The 20,368-nt window shown below is 34.9% G+C and overlaps 1 protein-coding gene across 1 annotated transcript in view; it reads left to right on the forward strand.

Annotated features, from left to right (window-relative positions):
• The window catches only part of ZBBX (zinc finger B-box domain containing), a 108,189-nt gene that overhangs the window by 71,972 nt on the left and 15,849 nt on the right, over positions 1-20,368 (forward strand). The window contains exons 10-16 of the mRNA XM_088020132.1: positions 419-528; positions 912-1,012; positions 2,158-2,237; positions 4,108-4,247; positions 9,147-9,451; positions 12,991-13,144; positions 14,316-14,432. Of these exons, the coding sequence (XP_087876258.1) occupies positions 419-528; positions 912-1,012; positions 2,158-2,237; positions 4,108-4,247; positions 9,147-9,451; positions 12,991-13,144; positions 14,316-14,432 (1,007 nt within the window). The remainder of the gene's footprint in view (positions 1-418; positions 529-911; positions 1,013-2,157; positions 2,238-4,107; positions 4,248-9,146; positions 9,452-12,990; positions 13,145-14,315; positions 14,433-20,368) is intronic.

Here is a 20,368-nt window from a genome sequence, read left to right on the forward strand (position 1 = left end):
TGTGGGGATGCCTGGGTGGCTCAGTTGGTTAAGTGCCTGCCTTTGGCTCAGGTCCTGATCCCAGGGTCCTGGGATGGAGTCCTGCATCCCGCTGCCTGCTCAGCAGGGAGTTTGCTTCTCCCTCTCCCTATGCTCCTCTGGCTGCTTGTGCTCTCTCGCCCTCTCTCTCTCAAAAAAATAAATAGAATCTTAAGAAAAAGTAAAATCTTGTGTGATGTTAATTTGATTTACAGAATTATTTTAGTAGATTAAGATTCTGTTATACAATCATACCTTTCTTCTGTGAATGAGAGGCATAGTTTTGGTTTTGTCATTAATTTTGTATACTCACTCATTTGTGAAATAAATCAAGATCTTGTATGGGAAAATTTCAGATAATATATTTTAGTCTTTTAATTGCTTCTTTCTTGTTTTGTAGAACTCCACAGGAGCAACTTCGAAACATGCTACCGGATACATTCATACCTCAATGTAAAACTGCTAGTGAGGCACAGTGTTCCCAGATTGAAAGTGATGAAGATAGTGATGGTTAGTTCAGACTTGACATTTTCTAATTTATTATTTCAAATTTTACGCACTAAGCATTAGTCAGCATCTGCTTTTTTTTTTTTTTTTACTATATTATCCTCAACTAGACTATGTACCCTTTGTCTCTAGATCAGAATCAAGCACACTCCTCTTCCCATTCCATAGATTTACTTTTCCTTAAATTAAATCATTTATTTAAACATTGAATGTTAAGAAAATCTGTGTCTTAACTTGAGGTGGGGGAATTGGTAGCATTTACATATTAGTGTGGAAGCACAAGAGAACATTATTCTTTTATTGTTGACCATGTTATTTGAAGATAGAGAATTATCAGGTGATATTAGGTATATTCTTTGATATTATTTGCTAATCTAATTTCCTAGTTGAGGAGACCAAAGCACAACACCCAGAGCTTTTTCTGCCAGTAGAAGAATTAAACATAGAGAGACCTGAGCCATCTCTAAAAATAGTTGAACTGGATGATGTAAGTGCATAATGACTACTCTATTACTTAACAAACGAGAAATTCATAACATATAATTACAACTACATATTGTTTTCAACAAGACTTTTTTCATAATTCAAATTTGTTGGGAAGGAAATTTATAAGAGTTTGAATTAAATATGTTGAAAGGAAAAAAACAGTATTATTTTTAATGTAGGCAGTAAATTTGTGAGCTGTACTGATATTGTGCCATTTTTGGAAGCATGTAGTGTGGGAAATGTACTACTTTTAACTTGTAGAAATGTAGGTTAGTGTTTGTTTTATTTAGGTCTTTATGTTATCAGTCTTTTTAAACAGAAATTAGTCTCCTAATATGTTATCTATTTAATATAATTTGTATACATGTAGTTTCTTGAATGTCATCTAATATTATTTTCTATTTAAAGGAAAAATAGTACTAGGATTTAAGGAATGTAGGGTAATAATAACTTGAATACAAACCTCTAGAAGACGCAAAGTAGAATCAACTGGAGCTTGAGCCAATCAGGAGTAGAGCTTATGCTGAAGGTTTAAGTTTTGACAAACTCAGCACATTTCTGACTTTCTAGTCATCTAGTACCTGAATGTACTACTTGTCCTCAATATTTCTGTCCCTGTGGTTGTCACAGAAAAAGACTAGAATGGAAGAAGTATCCCTTTAAATACTACTTTCTTCTTTAGGTAATAGCTTCTGCTCTGTGTGTGTGTGCCTAGAAACATTTTAATTCTCCTCTGGATAAGCTTAAGATATTGAACAAATAAGCACACGTGCTTACATATGTGTGTGTGTGCTTGTCATTATTTTGTTGATGCACAGAGTAAGCTTATAACATACTGTCCAGAGAACTAAAAACATTTCAGTCACTAGCCTACTTGGCACTCAGTAGTTACATAATAAAACAGCTGTTAGTGTTATTTCTAGGTGTGATAGAAGTGATAAAATGGCTGACATAGCAAATGCCCTCAACAAATAGTTGTTGAATTTGTTTAGATCTTCTAGAACTAATGTTCTACGGCACACAGCCAGAAAGCTAATGACATTGTTTGTAGGAAGAAAATTCTCTAAATATTGCATACAAGCTAGTTGGTTAATGTACAATACATTTATTGGACATACTAATATTATACTACATGCATTTAATAAGACTTATGAAGAGGAATTTGAAGAACCAGGAGACATAGTTCCCTACAAAGTTGAGTTAGCAGATGCAGACAGTCAACGAAGGTAAGCTGTTTCTAATTTCTAACTTTTGATGCTTATTAAAAACCTACCCCCCAAAATCATCTATCTCTTTAAATGAGAAATTCATGGTGTAAAAAACATGTGACTTCAGTGTTAGAATATATTTTACTAAAGCCATGTTTAAATTTGTGTACAGTATTGCTAATATTTGCCAACATTCAATAATTAGAAGAGTGGCTATAATGATATGTTTATATTTTTACCTAATAACTGGATTACTTAATAGTTACTTCTGATTTTAACATTATTATTTGAAATGGCTTACCAAGGATGACATATGTCATATGAGCTTTCTTCTTTTCTCCAAAGATACTCTTTGGATTTTTCATATTTTAGTTTGCTATCAACCCTAAATAAAAACAGATGTATTAATGATTAGTTTGAGAGACAAAAAGAGCTCCCAAACTATAGATAACTTACTAGGTAGATTTTACTGTGTGATAAATAAGTGAAGTATTATGGTTCACTTTGTAACTTTTCTTAGAATTTTGTCATTTCCAAGTGAAAAATAGTATCTAGCTGTATCTGTTAACAATGATAAGAGGACTCCAGGTCTGCTTTGCTGTTGAAACTTTAACTAGGGTTTCATGTGTTTTGACTACACAGTATTGAATTGGGTAAAGAGCAGAGTGAAGTTCCTATTAGGTAGCCCCTACACCAATTTTTTGTTTATATGTTTAGATCAACTTAGGTCCTTTCAGTAGTTTGGAACAGCAGTGGGCCTAAGGGATGCGCTTGGACCTGAAAAGCCCCATGTTTGGACACATAGACCCAGATACCTAGCAGTAAATGTGCTTTTGGCAGGAGATAACCTTTTAGTCAGTAGATAAGAGATTTGTAAGGACTACTGTATTCCTAAGGAAATGAATGACATATCTGCTCTCTAATTTGATTCTTTTATATATCTTATCACAAGTCCTGCTTTGACCTCCATGTAGGGTGTTACAGAAGGCAGAGAAAGTTACTGATCATGGTTTGGCACTGGTTTTGCATCTTGGGTTTGGAGGTGCCTGTAGAGTTTCTTCTTTTCTCTCTCTCTTTTTTTTTTTTAAAGATTTTATCTATTTGTCAGAGAGAGAGAGAGAAAGAGAGAACACAAGCAGGGGGAGCAGCAGGCAGAGGGAGAAGCAGGCTCCCCTCTGAGCAAGGAGTCAGATGCGGGACTCTATCCCAGGACCCTGGGATCATGACCCAAGCAGAAGGCAGATGCTTAACGGACTGAGCCACCCAGTCACCCTGAGTTTCTTCTTTTCTAAGAAGAACTATAAAGAATCATAAGTGACACAGGAGCATAATCCAGTTTTTATGGTGGTACTATGTAAAGCTTACATAAATATTGGGTATTATTCAATTCATAGAAAATGTTATTTAAATTGTACATATGCTAGTATATAGTAACCATCATTAAAAATTGAAAATAAATATCACATATGGCTTTTTGACTCTGATAGTTCATTGATAAACAAATAAAAAGTTTATTTAAGTAATAAAACCCTGATTTTATCAGACTTCAATGAGATTTAAAGGTAACTTTCCATTTTTGGAAGAAAGAATATAAAGAACCAAACTTATTTCAGAATATTTTTTTAAAAGAAGTTTTCAATTGACTTTGTTCAGTTAAATCAGATTTGACCCAGTTGCCTCTTTCTTTAAAATTCACAATACTATTTAGTTACTTGTGGTTTAGAATGTGCCCACAGTAAGGTTAAAAAAATATTGACTTAATATGAATAACCCTATTCCCTAAAGGGTTTACTGTTATTTGTTTTAATAAAATGGGACTTTCTACTTTCTTTCAACTCAAAATCATTTCTTTCAACTCTTCTCTTTTGCTTATCCCGAAACATGGAAGTTACACATTTCATGATTATCAGAATACATTTCTATATGAAACTGACATCCATCAACATCATGTTTTCACCAAGGGAAAAACAGACCTCTTACATCTTCATCTGAACACCAGCTCTTCTTACTGTAAAAATAACTCAAAAGGTAACATTTTTTTTCTTGTGGATTAATATCATTAACAATGAATATTGGTAAGTTAATAAAACCAGTAGGTATTGCAGGTAATAGGTAAAAGCTTTACCTATTAAGCTATTCACTTTAAACCCAGAAAATTTAGTACTTAGAAAAACTTGGTTGAAAATATATAATTTTCTAGCAAATACCCTTTTCAGTCAATGGGCAACAGTGTTTGTATTCAGAAGAAAAGGAGCCAATGTTTGTTGGTCTCTCTAAAAGTTATTATGGACTGAGCTAGCATTTAAAAGGTTACATGGGTGGGCTTTTAGTGAAGAAAATCTAATTGGCACCCTGTGGCCCTCCCTTGCATTAAATCTTCTCCCAAAATATTCAAATTTAATGTAAAGTTTCACATAAGTGATAAAACCAAACCAAAACAAATCATTGTGTGTTTATATCTACATTGTTATTACTAGTAGTTTTCTTAGAATTTATAGATTAGAATGCTGTGTGCAAATGTCTGGTTTCAATTTCCAGGTGGTAAGAGCACCATTTAAAGACAGTCACAATAAGTTATCTTGGTCTGGGAGTCAAATTTCATTTCCATTTCTGCCTTAAATCATTGTGACCTTGAACATGTCACTTGCTTTCTTAGATCGCATTTTCCTAAACTAAAACATAGGAACTAGATTGTTTCTAATCTGCCTTTCAAATATTATTTTTAATCTATTTAGGATTTTCAGAAAAACTAATAAATATATCTTATATGAAGGATATGAGAGATACTTGAGAGCGTTATTTAAAATAACTAGTTATAAAACTGATGATTACCTTCTGATCGGGTAGTAGATGGTAGAGAACCATGATTTGTGGTAATCCTGCTGGCCTTGACATCTTAAACTAATAAGCCTCTAAATTATTGTGACCAATTATGAACTATGTCCACAAGGATTTTAGGACTTTACAGGGCTCCCAAAAGATATTTTCTTACCTACCTGGAGCATGGTGTTCCATTTGCCTTCAGGAAAATGCTGAATATAAATAAATACCCATTAAGTGTTACTTTAAAGATACTTGATTTATGTAAATAGACTTTATTTTTTAGAGCAGTTTTAGGTTCACAGCAAAACTGGGCAGGGAATACAGATTGTTCCCATATACATTCTCCCTTCACAAACTCATAGTTCCTCCCACTATCAGCCTCCCAAACCAGAGTAGTACATTTGTTACAATCAAACATAACGTTGATACACTGTTATCACCCAAAGTCCATAGTTCACATTAGGGTTCACACTTGGTATTGTACATTCTGTGGGTTTGGACAAATTTATAATGACATGTATCCACCATTATAGTATCATAAAAAATCATTATAGTGCCCTAAAAATACTCTGTGCCCTGCCTTTTTATGTTACCTCCCTCCCTCTGAACTCCTGGCAACCACTGATCTTTTTACTTAATAGTTTAGCCTTTTCCAGAATGTCATGTAGCTGGAATGATACAGTATGGAATCTTTTCATATTGGCTTTTTTCACCTAATATGCACTTAAAGGTGACTCCGTGTCTTTTCATGGCTTGATAGCTCCTTTTTTTTTTTTTTAGTACTGAATAATATTTTATTGTCTGGATGTATCACAATTTATTTATACATTCACTTATTAAAGGACAACTTGGTTGATTCTGAGTTTTGGCAATTATGAATAAAGCTGCTATAAACATCCATGTATACTTGAACATAACTTTTCAACTCATTTGGGTAAATACCAAGGATTGCAATTGTTGGATCACATGGTTATAATATGTTTAGTTTTGTAAGAAATCACCAAACTGTCTTCCAAAGTAGCTGTACCATTTTGCATTCCCACCAGCAATGAATGAGACTTCCGGTTCCACCACATCCTTGCCAGCATTTGGTATTGTCAGTGTTTCTTGGATTTTTGTTATTCCAAAAATTGTTGAGTGGATTTCATTGTTGTTTTAACTTGCAAGTCCCTAATAACATATGATGTTGAACACTTTTTCATATGCTTATTTGCCATCTATACCTTCTTTGATGAAGTGTGTTGACCCATTTTTTAATTGAGCTCTCCATTTTCTTACTGTTGAGGTTTTAGATCTTTTAATATTTTGGATAACAGTACTTTATCAGATATGTGTTTTGCAAATATTTTCCCTAAGTCTATGGCTTGTCTTCTCATTCTCTTGACAGTGTCTTTTACAGAACAGATTTTTAATTTTAATGACATTCAGCTTATCAATTATTTATTTCATGGATCTTGCCCTTGGTGTGTGTCTTAAAATGTCATCACCATACCCAAGATGATCTAGATTTTTATGTTCTAAGGGTTTTATAGTTTTGCATTTCACATTTAGGTCTATCATTCTTTTGAGTTAATTTTTTTGAAGGGTGGAGGGTCTGTGTCCAGATTAATCTGGGACATGTGGATGTCCAGCTCTAGGTACCATTTGTTGAAAGACTGTCTTTTCTCCATCATTTTGTCTTTGCTGTTTGACAAAGATCAGCTGACTATATTTATGTGGAACTATCTATAGAGTCTCTGTTATGTTCCATTGATCTATTTTTCTGTACTTTTACTATTACCACATTGTCTTGGTTACTATAATTGTTTAGTAATTCTTGAAGTTGTCTAGTGTCAGTCCTGTGACATTGTTCTTCTTCCATATTGTGTTGGCTTTTCTGGGTCTTTTGCCTCTCCATATAAACTTTAGAATCAGTTTATCAATATCCACAAAATAACTTGCTGGGATTTTAATTGGGATTGCATTGAATCTATAGATCAAGTTGGGAAGAAGTGACATTTTGGCAATATTGAGTCTTCATATCTGTGAACATGGACTATCTCTCCACTTACTTATTTCTTTGATTTCTTTCATCAGAGATTTCTAGTTTTCCTCATAATAGATCTTATACATATTTCGTTACGTCCATTCTTAAGTATTTCATTTTTTTGCATGCTAATGGCATTGTGTTATTGATTTCAAATTCTACTTATTCATGTTGTTATATAGGAAAGTGATTGACTTTTATATCTTGACTTCATATCCTGCAACCTTGAAATAATTACTTATTAGTTCCAGGAGTTTTTTGGTTGATTCTTTCAGATTTTGTACATAAACAATCACGTCATCTGTGAACAAAATTAGATTTATTTCTTCCTTCCCAATCTGTATACTTATTTCCTTTTCTTGTTTTATTGCATTAGCTAGGACTTGTAGTACGATGTTGGAAAGGAGTTGTAAGAGGGGACATCCTTGACTTATTCCTGATCTTAGGGTTAAAGCATCTAGTTTATCATTTTTAAGTATGATGTTAACTCTAGGGCTTTTTATAGATAGTCTTTATCAAGTTGAGGAAGTTCCCTTTTATTTCTGGCTTGCATCTATTGATATGATCTTGTGATTTTCTTCTTTAGCCTGTTGATGTGACAGATTAGATTAATCAATTTTCAAATGTTGAACCAAGACATCTGATTTTTATGACTTAATGAGACTTCCAATGAACAGACTAAACTAAATCATATCTATACTTTCTGCATCACATTTTTAAAGAGTGTTAAAAGGCTCCTTTGTCACCTCTTCAGCAGCAATTGATCCTAATAATGGAATTTTGCAATCTTGCAAAAATATTGCAGAGGTTAGTTGTAGACATTTACATATAGGGAATAGCATCTCTTTGTACCAAAAAATCAACTAATTTCTACTCAAGTTTAGGAGGAAAATACAGCATTATTATGGAAGTTTCCTTAAATTGAATAGCTTTTATAAAGTTTTGCTTGTAAAAGTATTTCTCTGATATACAAGTTACTGTATTTCTCATAGTACTTGTGTGATTTAAGAGGTGATAGTTGCTGGAAATGGAGGTTCTAAATACTATGTGTAATTGCCAAGCTATACAAACATTTGATTGCAATGAGTAAGTCCTTTGGGCAGCAAGGCAAGAATTTACATCACTGGAGAGTATTTTAGTCATAGCCTTTACTATTTTACACCACCTATTTATAGAGATAAGATATTTATATTGGAAAGAGCATAGGGATAATCAGATGAAGTGATATTCAATCTGGATAATGATACACATATTTTCATTTAAAATGAATGCGGTATGGTGCAAAAATAGTTAAAGAACTTTTATTCTTCCTAAAATTTAGACCAATGTTTCACAGCCTTGGCTGCACATTATAATCACCTGGAGAACTTGGTGGCGAGAGGTGGAAAAAAACAGTGCTTGAATACCACTCCCAGTATCTGATTTAATTGGTTTGGGGTCAGGCTCATACACTGACAATTTTAAAGAGTACCTGCAGATAATTCCATTGTGCACCCAGGTTGAAAACCAATGATCTAAAGCAACTCATTTATTTAAAGCAAACATAATGAGGAGGTGACTAATATAATCTTGCTCATTTTGTAGCTTTCCAGAGGCAGGTGTCCCAGCTGAAACATTTTCTGTGCCCCTAACTGGTCCTGCTCTTTCATCTGCAGATTTCCCCTTGCCCTCACCTCATCACTAGGCATGCTAAGGAAAAGAAGCGAAATGTGGAAATACGGTTCTCTCTGCAATATTTTTCATAAATTGCCGTTGTAAAACTTGAGTGGGAGAGGATGTAGGAAAGTGGGAATTGAACCACAGGCTGAAATAAAAATACACATCAATTTTGATTTTATTACAAAATAAAATCTTTCCTCCTTCCATGAGTCTGGTCCATTAAGGTTTGAATACATCAGTAAATTATGATTATCATTTATAAACATAAGCAGAGTAAAAGTATTTTAACATTGAGATCTCAGTAAAGAAATGTTGATAAAATAGTGCTTATTGGTAAAGGTTTATACGACAGAAGTTTTGGTTTATTAACAGTTTAATCAGTTTATTTAACTTTCATAAATAATTGTTTTCAACAGCAGGAACTTCAAATGCAGAATTTGACATCATTGTGGATCCTGATGTTTATTCTCCTGCCATTGAGAAATTAGGGGAAAGCAGCTTTTCTGAAAGAAATTTCAAGGAGAAAAAGATAGATATGGAAAGTAATCAAAAGTCTGGTGATTCCTGCGTATCACTTGAGAGCAAGGATTCTTTGCCAAGTATAGATTTAAAAAAACCTTCCATTAAGGAGCAATTGTCTCAGGACACCAAAGAATCCTTGGAATTTAACAATCGGCATGAGAGGCCAAACTTTGAAGATTCTAAAACTACAGAGTCACCACTGGTAAATCTCTATTATGTTTATTATATTAAAAATTCTATATGAAGCATCATAAGAAATTTTATATTGACACCATATATTCTTAAATATTACTACCTATTGAAGTTAAAATGTGCTTCCTTATATTATCATGAGATAGTTGAAGAATGACTCTCACAGGAAAGAATGTTAATGACCTACAGGACAAATTCAAATATGGTAAATGCCATTATAACAAACGGCTTTAGGTGACAAATAACACTTTTCATGTACGATAGAAAGAGAGCTGTTACTTTTCTAAATGAAATTTATTATTATGAATAATTTAATATAATCTTTAGCTTTTTACTCTATAGTCACTGGTTAAAATGAAATAAATGCAGATATGTAGATAGAACCGGTTTTTGTGGCTTAATGTAAGTATAAGGTTTTAGTAGTTCCTTCAGAAACATGGCTAATAAAGAAATAGGGGTAGAGTTTTCATTTCATCTTAGAGGAAAAAGTAAAGTAGCTCATTGTTGCATTAATGCCAAGTTTTGAAACTATATTTGAATCTCTGTTCTATATATTAAAAATCTTAGGTAATCGTGATTACCTAATACGTTTTTTTGGAAATCAGGCAAGTCAAATTTTTAACAACCCTTCAAAGTCATTTGAAATGAGTCTCCATGGTGCCTGAAGTGAAGGTGGGACCAAAAACATAGAAGAATGACTGTTGAGCTCCTGCCACTTCTGCTTGGGGGATTGGATTTGGGGGCCCACTTTGTGATGGGTCTTCTTCCTTTCTAAAGTGCAAAATTGGAACTGAGACCTTTGCAAAAACTTTTGATCCCTAGAAGTGTTCTCAGTCACTGAAGGGATACCCTGGGAGACATACTCACAGATGCAACAAGATGAAGAGAAACTGATTTCTGCAGAGGATCTGGGACAGGTCAATAAAATATCTTACGTGAAAAATGGGTATCTTGGGCTTTCATTTAACATAGGATTATGGTATAAATAAATATACATTTCTTGCTCAGAGGCTCCAAGCAAACAAATTCACATTAATTTTAATCCATGTCTATTGATACCTTAATGTGTCTGCCAAAAGAAATCCAATCCCTTGTAGAAGATGTTCTCACAATGTAGCTGATAATAGATCTCAAAAACAAAGCCTCATTGCAGATGAGCTTTTCTTCTTCCTCCCCCAGTGAAGAAAACAATCAGACTGAATTTCTTCAAGCAGAACTCTAATTTTCCAATTTCCACGTGGCCTCATGAAGAGGGCTAGGTGACAATCTACTCATGCAGTGTCCTGTGTTATGAGAGAGGAATCCTGAGCAGAAGGACCCCAATTCTTTTATATTGGGTGCAAGCCTGCCTGTTCTGTGCCCTAGGGGGAGACATTCTCTGCTGTAACCTAATAAAGGCATTTGGCCAAAGCTCGCAGATATGTAATCTATGGTGATTTGTATAATGGAAAGCAATCGAGCAGTTAAAATGAATGACATAGGACTATTTTTGTTGATATGGATACATCTCAAAAATATGGCATTAAAATTTAAATGTAAAAGGACATATAGCAATAAGTCAGTATTTTTGGAAACATTTAAGACAATTATAACTTTTTATGGATTCATTCAGATGTAATAAAAAACATGCATTGGAATTAAGTATGTCTACTTCAGTGCAATAATACAATTAGCTCTAAAGACTAATTTTTTTGGTATGGATATCTGAAGCAAATATATTTTTTAAAGATTTTATTTATGTATGTATGTATTTATTTGAGAGGGTAGGGGAGGGGCAGAGAGAGAATCTGAAGAAGACTCCATGCTGAGTGTGGAGCCTGACACGGGGCTCAATCCCACTACTGCGAGATCATGACCTGAGCTGAAACCAAGAGTCAGACATTCAACTGACTGAGCCACCCAGGTGCCCATGAAACAGATATTTTAAATTATTGATATTAAATTGTGTGATCAAGTCATGTTATATATAATACATATCTGCATATTTAAAGTATTACATAATTAGAATTTGAAATATTACAAAGCTACTAACCATATTCTGATTACTTATACTACTATCGTAAAAAAAAGTGGTAAATGATTATGTCATAGAGAATGGTGTTTTATGTATAGCTGTAGAATCTACTTTGTTTTCATCCGTGATGACTAGACATGAACTGTGTTTATTCTTGTCCTGCTCTAGTAGAAGCCATTCTTTGAGCAGAGACTACTTAAAAATCTATGTTGCTACAGTAGAAAATTTAAGAGTGAGCAGTAGGGGAAATTTTTAGCAGTAGAATTACTTGACTTGCACTTGAGTGCACAATAGTTCATTCTGCACTTCAGTTTTCAGAAACTGAGTCCTTCATAAAGGTGGAAACTATGGAATTCAGTACCAAGTTGTAGAGCATCAGCAGTGGGGTAGGGTTGGGTGCCAGGAAGAACATGGACTAGTTAGGGGCTCTTGGTTCTGGTTTGACACCACCAGTAGTTAACTTTGTGAGTTTGAGAAACAAACCAACGCACTTTCTTTGTTCTTATCTCTCAACTGATGCTTTTAGAAAACGTTCCAGATTTGCAGTTGTCTAATACAAATAAGAGCCGCAGTAGAGCTGAAGGGGTGCTGTAAATTGATAATCAGTGTCTGGGGCAGCCAGGGAAGATGCCATGAGTAGAGCCAACTTGGACTTGTCTTTGAAGGAGGTGCTTTATCAGTCACTAGCTTTGTTTTGTAATATTTTATCATTTATATGTCTTATAAATTTGAATTGAGTTATAATTTTTTGTATTGTTTACTACCCTGAAACAGACTGCATTTGGGCATTAATTAGATCCATTAGGGAACTGTTAAATACTGAGAGCACTCCGATTATATTTTAAGCCCATCTAGAGCTCTCACGTCTGAATCTCTAATCTGTTTCTTACTAGACTCATGTATGTTTTAATCCCATTAATATTCTTCCCTGGGATGAAAGCATATCACAAAATGAATTCATAGGGTGGGAAAATAAGCCTAGGCTTCATATCAGCCAGACCTAGGTCTGCTGGTTTCTAATTGTATGAACTTCTCAAATTACTTAGCTCGCTCTTGCCTCAGTTTACTATATGGATGTTTGCTTCATGATGAGTATTTTAACTTGGATTCTGTCTATGACCAGATTTATTTCCCTTGGTGTTCTACTTTCATCTTTGAAGTTAGTTTATGTATAGACGAAGATACTAATTCAAAAGCACAACATATGAGGGAGATTCTGTTTTCCAGAGTAATTTATGTGCAAAGACACTAAGGGAGGAAAATAAAAGAAGGGAGAAAGGAGAACTTTTGTGAACTTCTGTCCTCCTTGGATCGATGGCAACTTTTGGATAATTATCCTAATTGTGGTTTATATATTTTTCAGAACTTACTATATATAACTGTTGTGGTATTGTCTATGTCTTCACTACTAGAACCTAAATCTGATGAGGGCAGAATCTGTGCCAAGAATATAGTAGGTGCTCAATGAATGAATGTGCTGCTTTGTGTTGATGAGATAAAATAAACTTAATTTTGTTAACTGTTTTGTTTCCTAGTTGTTACAAGAAATAGCCCTCAGAAGTAAGCCTATAACTGAACAATATCAAGGACTTGAAAGATTCTTTGTTTTTCATAAAAATGAAAGGCTCAACTTCCTTTCTTCTCATAGCTTAGAATGCAGCTATTCCAGTACTAGGATTACAATTGCAGGTAAATTCAGACATGAAATCAGACGGACTGTGGACCAACCGAATTATTTTCTGACACTTTTTTTTAAACAGCTCATCCTCATTTTAGGAAATACTGGGCAATTCTGTTCAATGAAGAAAGTCATTTTCTTCTTCTCCAGCTGAAATTATTAACCCTGTGTGAGTTGCCACATATTTAATTTTGAGGCTACTCTCAGAATGTGAGAGAACATAAGTAAAATGAGACTGAGGAGAGATTATTTTTAGAATTTAGAAATGTAGCCTTTACTAAATTGTGAAATAGAAATTCTTTGAATCAGTTCATTAGCTGCTAAGTATTGTATGATGATTCTTAAATACCATCTTAAAAGCAAATCTCAAAATCTCAGGATCTGTGAGATTTTTGAGACATAGCTGGAATTTCCTTCTAAAGTTATAGGTCATGGTGTCACCTATATTCTTAGGTTTCCCATGTATTCAGATGTGTTTATTCATGTACAAACTATTATACTTTATGTTGTATTGTTATATTCTTGAAAAAGTGTTTTTATTCAAATGTGTGTGTGTGTAATATCTTTGCAATTTAGGGTTTATTTCTTTTTATTATGCTATGCAAATTTTATGGTTTTTATTGTATAATTATGAGATTTCTTTTATAATATATACCTTACTGTTATCAATGTTTCTTTTTTTACCCCTTTTTAAAAATTTTTTATTGTTATGTTAATCACCATACATTACATCATTAGTTCTTGATGTAGTGTTCCATGATTCATTGTTTGTGCATAACACCCAGGGCTCCACGCGGAATGTGCCCCCCTTAATACCCATCACCAGGCTAACCCATCCCCCCACCCCCCTCCCCTCTAGAACCCTCAGTTTGTTTTTCAGAGTCCATTGTCTCTCATGGTTCGTCTCCCCCTCCGACTTACTCCCCTTCATTCTTCCCCTCCTGCTATCTTCTTCTTTTTCTTTTTTCTTAACATATCTTGCATTATTTGTTTCAGAAGTACAGATCTGTGATTCAACAGTCTTGCACAATTCACAGCGCTCACCATAGCACATACCCTACCCAATGTGTTATCAATGTTTCTTATTTAGCTAGGTATTATCCAGTAAGACAATAAATAAAGCAATAACATGGTTTTCTCTCCTTTAACAATTTAAATTAGTTTACCATTTTTCCATTTCAGGAGACAGAGAGTGGATCCCAGACCGTAGCATAAGTGCATATCCTGATAATGCAGTCGCCTTGGGTGTTCTGCAGAGTGCCCAGAACCCGTCAACGAGTAGAACACAACAAAAGATGGGTAAGATCAGCTGGAAGGCCACAGTGCCATACTGTGACTCACTGTGTTTTTTAGTTTGTCTCTGAGCAGTTTACTAGGTACCTGAAAATTTTTGCAGTTTCATAATGTGAACTTATTCATTTTAACTGGCTGCCTTACATTTTTCTTCCAAAATCAAAAAAGCAAGACTAGTCATGTTCTTCTCAACAACATGAGTTAAGTCTTGGTTATTGTTGCAACAATGTATTAGTGAATAATATTTTTGTAATGTAGTTCAGGGTATGGTGTATATTTTAAACAATCCTTATAAAATACATACTCAGTTTTATTACACTCTCAGCAAACAGTGTATTTTTACTAAATTTTGCATATCATCCATTTGGTTCATATTATGATCAGACATAGCCATTTGTTTTTTTTTTTTAAGATTTTATTTATTTATTTGACAGAGAGAGATAGCGAGAGCAGGAACACAAGCAGGGGGAGTGGGAGAGGGAGAAGTAGGCTTCCCACCGAGCAGGGAGCCCGATGTGGGACTCAATCCCAGGATCCTGGGATCATGAGCTGAGCCAAAGGCAGACGCTTAACAACTGAGCCACCCAGGCGCCCCAGACATAGCCATGGTTTAGGTTAAGATTGCTGCTTGTAGCCGTGGTTGAGACACCTCTGTTCTACACCTAGTTCTGAATGTGTTAAGCCTGGAATCTTGATTTAAATTCATTAACTCCATTCTCTAACCAAAATAATCTTAAGATTATCTACAGGATAACTCTTTTGACATGTTGAATCTCATTGTGATATTTTCCTAGAGAGTGTATGCAGAGAATTTTGACATCATTAAAGTCAGTAGTTATATTAGTTCATTATTATTATCCAGTAATACCTGCTGCAGTAAATTTGCTTTATGCTGAATTTCATGTGAAGTTGCTGTAGATGACTAGTGAATTAAGGCAATTCAACAGACATGTGTTGAGTATATTTGCCTGATGCTGGGCCCTGAGGGAAAAGGGATGCATAAGTCATGTTCCCTGATCTCTGGGAGGACACAGGTTTAGGAGGAACACTTGACAGAGGGGTTATTTGCCTTCGTCTGAGGGCCATCTTCAAGCCAGAGATTTAATTACATATGATTTATCCAAATATGCAAAATTTATATCTCCCTTGCCCTAAATCCTATGATTCAAACTCCTTGGCTAGCTTAGATCCCTTTCATATGCATTTCTGTTGAGAATCTGTCAGATTTAAATTTTTTTTTTTTTTTAGTAGAAAAAACATCCGTTTATGGTAAATGTTTTTTGGCTCTATGATTAGATACCTATTCTCACATCAAAGTCTCAAGCAGCTTCAAAACTACTGGTAGCTCCCTTCTCAGGTGATCAAAGGAACTGTTTTAAGTTACCATATATTGCTGAAAACAAATTCACATGGGTGCTATGAGAAATCTGTTACTAAGACAAATCTTTATAAATAAGTAGCCAAATGCCTTTAAGTATCAATTTGGAGTGATCAGTTGAAATCAGTAACTTATTATAAAAAACATTTGTAGGAGCACTTACTGTAGGCCAGGCACTGCCAGACACTGGTGACACAAAATCAGCCCCTGTCCCTGTATTCCAAGAGCATAGTCTAGTGCAGAGGTTCTCGAATGTTAGCGTGAGTATAACCACCTGGGAAACCTGTTGTAGTGTGGATTTTGCCACCTCACTCTTAAGATTCTGATTTATTAAAGTTAAGATAAGGTCTAGGAATTTGCATTTATCTTATCAACAATTCCATGTTATGCTGTTGTAGACAGTCCAAAAATCATACTTAGGGAAAGCTGCTATATAGATACATGAACACATAAATCACCCCATATAGAATACACATTTTATAAAAGGACTGTGAGTAACATACTTTTGGAGACTGATAGGTAATTAATAATAATAGTACATATGATCAGTTATATTAGAGGTAGGTACATGTGCAGTCTTTTTAGGAATGGAGATGGTAAAGTGATTGCTTTGTCATTAAAAGGTGTAGGTCACCAAGGCATTAGAGACCAGGTGACATTTCAGCTGAGTCTTAAAGAATTAATAAGATTTACCAGTTAGGAGCAGAGGGAAAGGACTTTCTGAAATATTTCAGTAGCCTGAAATAAAAATAAAAGTTTTCTGGCTATGTCATAAGTTATCGAAATCTTATCTTCTGAACTGATGCTAGTGTATAAAGGAATTCTTCTTGAAGATTTTTAAGTTTGTGAATGTAGAAACACAATAGCTATGAAATACACCTGTGTTTAGCGGCAAGCCCATTGATCCTCCCCAAGCCCTGCCAAAACCTCCTGCTTGCCCACCGCATCTTCCCGTGTCTGTCTGCATGACCATATAAATGTCGGTAAGTCTCCAATTCAGGAGCCATCTTGTCTCTCTCTTACCCACCACAGCCTGGTCATCCCTAGAGCCTGCTGATTTCAGCATTAATACTGATCCCAAATCTGACCACTTCTACCTTCATTGCCTAAGATGAGCCCAAGCCAGTTGTCCATCATCTCTCATTTGTCTCTGTTTCACTTTTTGCCTTTCCTGAAAACAAGTTTCAAAAAGTAATTTCCATCAAATTCTATTGTTTATAGTCAGTGAGTGAATTGTTTATAGTCATAAAATTGTTTATAGTTTATAGGGAGCTCATCACATTTTCTGTAAACTTAAAGCATAAATTGCATCTTGTCAATCTCCTGCTTAAAAGCATTTTATAGCTTCTTATAGAAGACAGAAAAAAACCCCAACATTTCTTACCAGACATCACAGAGCAGTACTACTGAGTTGGCCCTGCCCCACTGCCAACCGCACCCTCTCCCACAGTACAGGTAGGCTGGCTTCTTTTTGTCCTCACACAGACCACGCTCTCGCTTGTTAGCTTTAAAATTTGCTCTTCCATCTAACCTGGGATGGTCTGTAGCCTCTTTGTCCCGCTTCACACCCTTTTTCATATGATCGATTCTTTCCCATTTTTCCATCTCAGCCAGATGATGCCTCCTTAGAGAGACCTTCTGAAACCACCCTACCTGATACTAACCTCTCTTTTTTTTTTTTTTTTAAGATTTTATTTATTTGACAGAGAGAGACACAGCGAGAGAGGGAACACAAGCAGGGGGAGTGGGAGAGGGAGAAGCAGGCTTCCTGCCGAGCAGGGAGCCCGACTGCGGGGCTTGATCCCAGGACCCTGGGATCATGACCTGAGCTGAAGGCAGATGCTTAATGCCTGAGCCACCCAAGTGCCCCTGATGCTAGCCTCCTGAGACCCCCCCAAACACATTTACCTTCTTTTGTCCTTCTCCTAGAACCTATTACTATATGAAATTATCTTACTTGTTTATTTTCTGTTCATCCTACGCTTGGTTGGAAAGAAAGCAAGGACCTAGCCTGTCCTTTTCTTGGTTGCGTCCTTAGTGATGGAACACAGCCTGGCATATTGTCAGCACTTAGCAAGCGTGTCTGAAGGAGTGAAGCAGGAGAGCAGGACTGTGTGTTAGTGTGGAGTACAACTTGAGGGTAGAGGCAATGTCTCGTTTACTTCTGAGTACCCTGATCCTGACAGAGTGCCTGGCAATTTTAGGATTTGAGAAATGATTTTGTAATTTAATTGGATTGGGTATTAATTCATAGGCTCTCAGAGTTGGAGGGGATTTAAGACATCATTCTGTCCAACCCCTAAATTCCTCCTAACTTTTGCGGGTGAAATACAAATTTGCATGTCTCAGGTCACAAGGTAATTTCTAATTCAGTGAGACTGGGCAAGTGCTTCCCACTTTAGCCTTCTTTCTACTAACCCACACTGCTAAATAAAACGTCCATATATGTGTTAAGAACTCTTAGAAAATACATTTTTATGTTTTATGTATAAATGCTTAGTAATTTACACAGTAGAACAAGAATATCAAAAGGCAGTGATGTTTTTCAACTTTTATTCAGGAATACAATAGTGGCTCCTTTGATCAGATGTTATTTGTTACTAAAACACTGCAAAAAGCATGTTGCTCTGCTGATGTTTCATCCAATTCTAATGTTTTTATTTAGACTAGCAATAAGAGTTATTGTACTAAATACCATCCAGTGAGTGGTTCATACTTTCATATCCTTGTCAGCATTCTTATGCCCATTAATATAGTGCAGAGCGCCCTTCTCTTTTATCTTACCAATATATGGCATGGTCTCATTAGTAGTCATAGAGCATATACTTTAGCTAATACCAAGAACAATTTCTTTCATTATTTTTAGAGTATAACTGCGGTCAGTGGTAATCTGTAATTTCCTAAGATTACACTGCCAAATGGCACGAGTTACTCCAAAAGGAATTTCTTCTGTTTATAATCTACAAACGGGACTTCTAAAAAAATTATGGAATGTTCCCTTCAATTATGGCATTTTTCATTAGTGTCAGTCTTAATGGTGTTTCAAATCTTAACCCCAGCAGTAACATCAGTAAGCTTCTACATTAATAAGCTTGTAGAGAGAATGATATACTCACCTAAATAAACAAAATAAATAAATAAAATCAAGGACCGGATTGAAGCTTCTTCTGTCTCTTTCTATGTTTTGGGGACTTTAAATTACCCTTTAAACATATTTTCCATGAAAAAGATGGTCTGTTTGCTGCATGCTAAGCATAAGTCTGCCCCACCCCCAGGGTCCTTTTTTCTCAGTTGGGATCAATTAACCTCTAATACTGTGGCAACCAGATGTCACAAGAGTTCGGCAAGTGTTTGTGCTCTTCTGAATCTTCTGAAGGGCATCTATGTTATGCTAAATTTTTCTCAACTCATATTTGTCTGTGTTGGCAGAAGTCCAGTTTGTCCTCATAACGTCTTCCACTTGCTTTATTTTAATCAGAGTTCTGCATTCCTCTGAATTTTACTTGACTGGGACAGAGCACAGTACAAATGGAAGGGTCTCATTTTCTCCCACAGATGCAGAAGTTTCAATTCATACGTTGAATTATTGTTATACTCACATGCTTCCACGATGGCTGTTCCTACTACTGCTTTATTATGTAGGAATGGCAAGGTTGCTTTTTTGTGTATCATGTATTTTTATGTATTTGTGCATTTTATATATGATGTACTCTTGTGTATTAGAGGTAAAAGGGGAAATTATTTCCAAATTCTAGCCATTAAAGTAATCCATAGGGATATTTACATTTATATGTCTTCAAACATAGATGCATTTTTGTCAGTGATTTTTCTTCATAATTGTCTCCGTGCACATAGACAAAAATGTCAGAATCTTATTTTAATTTATTCATAATTTCATTCCAACAAAAAATGTTTTCAAAATTGATTTCTGAAATGTTCATTAAAATTGGTGCCCTTTGGGACTTACCTTAGTCAGTTTTAATTGCTTAAATAATTACATACTGCATTAAAGATGCTTCTTAGGGTACTAGCTACATTCAAAGTAGATTTTTAAGTTAAAAAAAAAGAAACTCAGTAGTTTTTAAATGTTTAATACATGACAACTACTTCTAGTTACTCTTTTGAATCTTACATTTTCCTTTGAGTTGAGTGGGCATAATGCTATAATGGAATATGTTCATTCAAATCATGACTTTCATGATATTGACAATAGCACTTCTTTAAATAATCCAGTATTTTACACAAAGCCAATTTGTGTTAAGGGACTACAAGGTTATCTTATAAATTATTTATATTTAATATAAATATATTAATCTAAATCAGGACCGTGATTTAGTACATATAAAAATATACCTACACTATGAATCTAAATTTGTACTTTGAATATTTCCTTGGCCTTCATTAAAGAATCTTGTGAGCAGTACCATAAGATAGATATATGTAGAGAGAGAGAGAGAGATAAATAGTTATTTTGTGTTAGTGTAGGATTTGAAGAGTTTTTTTCCTACTATGAAAGAAACACACATGTTGAATAAACCAACTAAACCAACCTTTGAAATAGGTG

This window comes from Eumetopias jubatus, unplaced genomic scaffold (genome assembly GCF_037043125.1).
Source record: "Eumetopias jubatus isolate StellerSeaLion01/CBP00866 unplaced genomic scaffold, mEumJub1_p1.0 scaffold_1, whole genome shotgun sequence".
Taxonomy (NCBI): Eukaryota; Metazoa; Chordata; class Mammalia; order Carnivora; family Otariidae; genus Eumetopias; species Eumetopias jubatus.